Genomic DNA, 6,988 nt, shown 5'->3' with positions numbered 1-6,988 from the left:
TCGACTCTTTTTTCCAGTATCAAAATGCGGGAAAGGGGGCTGGTCAAATGTCAAAACTCAAATACCACAATAAAAATTATAAGGGGGTAGGGACTAGAATATATACTGCCGGGCCTGGGGTGACACTTGACAGTGGGTCTCAGGCTAACCCAATCCGTTAAAAAAGGATACAGTAGTAGAGCGTAAATGCGTATTTATTCGATTTATAAACTTTAAAACGTTACGGGTCATTCAAGCAAGAGTCTACCTATGCAAAGAATTTAGCGGGCATCCCGTATGTAAAGTATCTGGAAAGTTCCCATGCACCCGTAGTGACAAATATGGGGCCATTCCAATATAAACATTGGGAATAAACGTTTATATATTTATTTTTGTTCTTTCGGTGAAGTGTAGAGTGAGATTTGACAACAGTCGGAATTCGGAACTCACAAGAAGTGACGTGTACAAGAGATTTTTCAATACAATACACAGAATCCAGTTACCCGTGGACAACTAATACCAAAACATCGACGGCACTCGGCAGTGTGGCAGGGTGACAATCTGAGAGTGAGACCTCTGCACAGAAATAAACTACATGTATATAAAAGGTTTGGGCTATATAGTTTAAATATACAGTTGGACACTGGTATTAGGAGATAACATAAACCAAGTCGGACAATATGGTGAAAGCCTCAGGGATCAAGCCGAGTTTTGCTCAGTTTGTAGCGCTTATATTCTTTTGCTGGCTGTCATACCGATTCGGTCAGTTGGAGCCTATGGACTCCGCGTCATCCGGATCCGATGGTGAGCAAGATATAGACTCGCTTGCAAACCGGCAGATTGTGTATAAGACCATCGTGTCAACCGTCACTACAACGGTCATGCGCGAACCAACGGGGATAGTGGCGTTGGGAGAAGACAGCAAAGTATACACACCTCACGAGGGTTATCCTCACATTGTGTATGATTTCAACGATTTCTACGATCCCTGGGACCAAAAGAAGAAGCGCGAGCCTACCAAATCACTTGTATGCCTGACATACAGTCCGCAAATCGAGTCTATGGTAGTCGCCTGGAAATCCTGGTCAGATGGGGGTTTGATGGACGAAATGACAGAGATTCTAGTATTTATAAACATGGAAACCACGGAAGGAAGACAGCAAGTGATGGACCTCGTGGTTACAGTTTCGGCAGAGAATCAAAAAAAGGTGAGGGTTATAGGTGTGGAGAAAAATGTGCCCATTATGGCTGCAATCAATTGGGCGGTAGGTAATGCTACCTCGGATGTGGTACTGTTCATGGAGAAAGACTTCCGTCTGATTGAGCCTAAGGACCGTATGAAGCAGGCAATAAACGATGGTGTTACTCTGCTTATCAGCAATGAGGCTACTGTGATTCGCTACAGACACAGAAGGACACCTGGAATTCCTAACACGGCCGAGGACTACTACGGGGGTCGCGAATATATGATCAAGAATCGTCAGCCTAATCTTGTGTGCTATTCGTATTTCTGGCTGGATAACATTGTAGATTACTACCCCGACATCATGTGGAAGTGCGGTCCGGGCGAGAGATTTTTCTGTGCCAGAGGAAACTATTGCGGCTGGACGAATAATCCGGGCATGTTCTTACGGTCTTGGTTCGTCAACACCTACAAACCCACTTTTGATTACTTATGGACTCAGCCGAGAGAAGAGGTCAACTCTCACCTGGAGTTCAATATGGATTGGTGGCAGTACATGTGGAACAGGCGCACACACGTGGTTGCGCTGGGCGATGGCTTATTCGAACACAAGGAAGCTGCCGAACACGGAGAGTCCCCGCAGTCATGGTTTGACGAGCAAATGTTTAAGAATATTGAACCTAAATATCACGTAGCTTGGCTGACTGACGAGATTAGGCAGCGTAAGAAAACACTAGATTTGTATCTCAACTTCGCAGATATGCACCAATATCCCCCTGAGTTCAAACCTGAAAAGATGGACGATGTGCAGCTGAAGGAAGCCGTGAAGTATGCAAATCAGCCATACACCAAAATAGCCCTGTAAGCGTTTTGAATTGACGTACGGTAGTATGGTAGGTCACCATTGGTTACATAATTCATACCCATACAATTATCATGTACGTGAAATCAAGCATCGTTGTGGTTCATCGCACGCGCAGATGATGGTTTCAACAATTAGTGATGTCCCGACGCTCGAAGCCACACAATGGTCGTACATCTCGGGCGTTGTGATTAAGAATAGTTTGCTTCCTAGTAAACTTGAGATAACGAAACATGGTGAGTTTTGTTTTCCAAATTAATAAAGTCAATCAATAGTCGGAGGACAAAAAGAACTTGTAGTTGCTGATGCACATTTGCACATTGCTATCCGTGTGACCATGCTCCTACCTGTCGATAGTATACTCTCTAGTAAACTTGGGGCACCGAAAGTTGTTACGTTTTGTTTTACAATTAATAGAGTCAATCAATAGTCGGGGGGGGAAGAACTGGTAGTTGCTGATTTGGCCATGCTCCTATCTGCCGATGAGTGTGAGCTATCCAATGAGACAAGCAACTTACTGCATCAAAGTCAGATTTAGTCTACGCAACAGCGCAAGCTAGTATGTGGTTGCTGATCTCCGTATGATATTGCGTGTGCCGCTCAGCCTTGCCCAGCGATATTGTCGCATCGGCGCCTCCAGCTATTTTCTTGGGTGACGGGGGCAGCATTGAAGTTCGGACCCTATGAATCTCTAACTCGGAGTGACGAGTGTAGTCTCGTTCTTCTCCCGCAGTTAAATCGTACTGTATTCGCATGCCGATTCGTGTTCGGGATTCCTACTTACTTTTCTGGAGGGGCAGTTGATTGTCGGTGAGGCTATACAATAAGTACCAAAGATTGAGTACCGATCGAGACTGCCTATCTGATAGTTCGGCAACATAACAAAAGAGCCATCGGCTTCGAAACTCATGAGGTTTTATGAATGCAGAGCTCGCTTTATATATAAATGTAATCATGATCAGATAATATGTGATTTGAGTGCATACATGGCTTCTTGACATAGTTGCCATGTTTGATATTGGTACGCGTGTAAGCGGTGTACGATCGTATATAAATTCGGGGGTACTTACAAACTTGCTATTATTCGACATGGTTTAATCCATTTCAAAACCGAGATATGTTCGTCTGAATATTTGATTAAACAGTGCAATTACCAGAGTTTGAGACTGTCAGGTTGAACAGCAATACTGTGAAAGGCAAGCTTGAATTCCATGGCCTCTGTACATGCAAGTAATTCAGATAGATACACACGTATTTGAAGCATACACCATTCATTTATTGAAGTAAAAATTGTCTCATCTTGCTGCATATTAGAATTTACCATGTGCTACTTGCGGGCAAATACAATTACGGTACATTTCCTCGTGCAAGGTCATGTATGTATGCTTCTTGGGTCGTCTATAGATTGATTGCATTTTTTAACAAAGACGAAGTGTCGCGCAAAACATACCCTCATGATTCGTATGTGTGGCGACATTCGTATTCTGCAATATATTCTCTTCCTTGCTCACACTCGAATTTATCGATCTACTTGCCCACGAATAAGCGTACATACTTCGTATAAATAAGAAAACTTGTATACCTGTGTCTATTCTGCATCGTATGTAGAAATTTGTGAATGCAAGGCTGGGGGCAATTACTATTACCCACATATACACTTACATGTCAGCATACCAAACTATCAAGCGGGTCTAGGACCCATTGTATAACTATACAACTCCTAGTAAATCTGAGCATTTTATAATCTGGTGTTTCTATTTCATTCCACCTATACTAAACTTTCGTTTCTTGTCTTAAATCGGAACCTTATCAGAGCACCGGCCAGTTCAAACGTTCTAGCCCCTGTCTTGATACTCTACTCTCTTGCCATCCCTCTTTGGTCCTCCGTGATAGGCCCAATCGAATATCGCACAGAAATTTGCAGTATTAGTGAAGCCCTCACAAGTTTTGTCTTGTGATGTAGACTCCACACAAGCGTTATCATTGTTCATGGCCATAAACAACTGTGGGTACCTGTATAGAGAGATGGAAAACACGTTCTCCTCCGTCCCCATGTAACCGTCTTTTAGATGTTGTCGCATAATATTCTCGTACACAGCAGCGACCATTTCAATAGATTCTCGCTTACCCCCAAATACGCCCCCTCTGCACACTTTGTGCTGTGAATGCTCCGGTAAGTTTAGCCACTTCATAAATTCCGCGTTTACAAACCCGTGTGTCTCTCCCGACGGCCCGTAGAAAAAGTGGGTGGTCAGGAACTTCTGCATGTGCTCCTTGAAGATACCCATATTCTTGGTGATCATCCGGTGAGGATCCATGCACATATGCTTCGCGTCCACAAATAAAAATGATTTTGTATCGAAGTGATTCAATCGCGCAGCTATGCGAAGCATAAAAATCTTGTACATAACCACCGTGTTGTAATTCTTTAGAGTACTTTGAGGTGATTTCGCCAGCCAGCCATCCTTCCCATATATATCACTCCATTTGGGGTCGGTGCGGATTTTCTGCATGTCCTCATGTGCATCCCCATACCACTTTTCCATCTGATCCAATTCCAAAGGAATCACGCGCAAGTTGACAACCTTCTCGAAAACAAATTCTCTTATTTGCTCAGCAAATTCACGCGGAAGAAACAATATTTTGGGCATTGGACTCATCAGAAAATTCGCTTTAAGTCCATCAATATACTGACTGAAAGGCCGTTTAAAGTCGCTTTTCACCAAACCACCCCTACCGAGGTCCCATAGTCCAGTAACTAGAGTTACTTCTCCTGTTGGATAGCTCTCATCTATGTACTTACTAGTCTTCGATAGTATGTAATTGTTTTTAGCGTCCACTCTCGATCGGCTATCCAGTCCTTCTTCGTTACCTAAGCCTTGTGCCTCATAGTACGCTGTTTCAAACTTAACGCGCAAATCGCCTCCATCGTTGGGTCCATAACCAAGGTAGTAGGTATCAGTGAGTCCAGCCTGATTAACACTACCGCCAGCAGGTATTGTGGAGATTATTGGTTCTCTAGATTGGTATGTGTTTTGTGTATCGATAACATATCTCTGCACAGTTTCAACACCGCTATGTAAGCCTGAGTGTAGTGCATTCAGAGCATCACGTGCTTCAGTGTTATCTTTCTGAGTTAGATGCGTTATCGTATACACTACACAAGCACAGAATACAGCCTTCAAAGCGATGTTTCCAACTTGCGCGGGCCTCATATCTATTATATTCGTATGATGGTGCTCTAATAACGATATGGGACGTAGCGAGTATGCTGTGCAATCATCTTCAACTTTATATGTATGTGTGGAAAATAAAATAGATCATAAGAGAAATGAAGTCTGAACCGTGGAGAATTTAAAGAAAACAACCCCTTGTCTGTCGGTAAATTATACCAGGTGGTTTGATAATTTCACAAAACAGAAAAATGTTTTTAATTTTTAGAAGGCTATGTATGAGAAAAAAATAATACAATGCACTCAACCTTGTATCAGGCGTGATGTACTGCTATACGCTCACTGTATATTTAACCCAATACCCGTTTTGCACGATGATATACAAACGTTGAAGAATATATCCTCGACTCTACCTAGCGTTATCCCGTAGATAAAGATTCGTAGCATGTTGAGACATACACTGTGCATCAGTGTTAATCGGTGTAGATTGACAGGTGTAGTGTAGGTGAGTGTCATAGCAGTAGCCTGTTCTTGACTCATTGATAAGCACAACGTGTGAAGGAGAGACAGCGTAGGAGTTTTTTCAGGCTGCCCACACATTGATTCCAGTGACACGCGTTTCGCCTGGGAAATTGTATATTACCTTACAACAGTCAATATATCCCACAACTGTCGCTTTTGTACCTGTTGGCCCATACAGCTGTACACAAATTACTCTGAGATTGAAGAACGTCATTGATACCAAGTGTAGATGGTGATACTTTACCTTCTAACAATGAAAGTATACTATTCTTAGATTGGTATATGCATCAATACACCTTATTGGGATAGCATAGTATTGCCTCCATTATATCGTCGGGGCGTTTGGTGGAAGTGACATCAAGAGAGGGTTCGGTATCCGGTGGAATCACGTACGGGTTTGTAGAGTTGAATATGGCCTCAAAGTAGCCAGCGATGTAATAAACCGGGCCTCCACATTTGACACTATGTATAAACGTACTCTTAAGCAGTACGCAAATTATAAACGTACTCTTAATAGTACGAGGAACTTAAGTTTCCTAAATATACTCTTAATAGTACGAGGAATTTAAGTCTCCTAAATGTGCCCTTAATAGCACGAGGAACTTAAGTTTCCTAAAATGGTTTTTAATGGTTTCATTAATTAAACCTTTTCCATTTAACATATCCGATATTTGGATGAGGCCATTAAAAGGCCTCAGTAAAATACCAAACATAAGATTTGGTCTAGTTCTATTAATAAAGCTTTATTTACTTTCCAATTTGTATTAATATCTGAATACTTCGGTAGCGAGATGGCTCAACCGAATATAGGTTTCTATGGACTATTAACGTTGCGTAGTTGATCCTCTGATAAGCCAACCAGATGTGCCAGTCTGATGAAGGTTAAGTCGGTAATTCTTGATAGTGGCAAGCTATTGGTTAAGACAATAACTAAAGACGTCAAGAGTATTTCTATTTTTATTTCTTGTTTCTAAAGATAAGATTTTATGAGTCTTTCGGATTCGTCCCATAATAAAGCGACAACGAAACACTAAATAAAAACCCTTCGGCGGAAACAGTACTGAGAGGATTATATATAGGCAATATCTCAGCCTCACAATCCCTCAGAGTATTGCTGTTTTCACGAGGCAAACCTAACTTTATTAAACGTCTCATTTCGTTTATTTATATCGATATTTACACGATATATAGAATTTACCTACGCGTTATTTATTCTAAGGCAATAGTATCGCCTTTATTAGACGGAATCTTACAGCGAGGGCAGCGCCT

General features: G+C 42.0%; 2 protein-coding genes across 2 annotated transcripts; one reads left to right on the top strand and one right to left on the bottom strand.

Moving 5' to 3' along the window:
* Nucleotides 1-389: 389 nt before the first annotated feature.
* Nucleotides 390-2,317, top strand: SARC_04194 (hypothetical protein). Its single transcript, XM_014301997.1, has one exon. The coding sequence runs from the start codon at nt 660-662 to the stop codon at nt 2,025-2,027; it is 1,368 nt and encodes a 455-aa protein (XP_014157472.1). The 5' UTR covers nt 390-659; the 3' UTR covers nt 2,028-2,317.
* A 1,299-nt stretch (nt 2,318-3,616) lies between these two features.
* Nucleotides 3,617-5,298, bottom strand: SARC_04193 (hypothetical protein). The gene has a single exon (XM_014301996.1). It carries the CDS (start codon nt 5,237-5,239, stop codon nt 3,860-3,862), a length of 1,380 nt encoding a protein of 459 aa, XP_014157471.1. The 5' UTR covers nt 5,240-5,298; the 3' UTR covers nt 3,617-3,859.
* Nucleotides 5,299-6,988: the final 1,690 nt, after the last annotated feature.

This window comes from Sphaeroforma arctica (assembly GCF_001186125.1).
Source record: "Sphaeroforma arctica JP610 unplaced genomic scaffold supercont1.228, whole genome shotgun sequence".
NCBI classification, from domain to species: Eukaryota; class Ichthyosporea; order Ichthyophonida; genus Sphaeroforma; species Sphaeroforma arctica.
Note: the sequence above shows the minus strand (reverse complement) of the source record. Positions and strands in the feature narration are given on the sequence as shown.

Bases quoted from the DNA above. Each gene is read 5' to 3' on its own strand.
- SARC_04194 (XM_014301997.1), top strand. From the start codon at position 660: ATGGTGAAAGCCTCAGGGATCAAGCCGAGTTTTGCTCAGTTTGTAGCG.
- SARC_04193 (XM_014301996.1), bottom strand. From the start codon at position 5,239: ATGAGGCCCGCGCAAGTTGGAAACATCGCTTTGAAGGCTGTATTCTGT.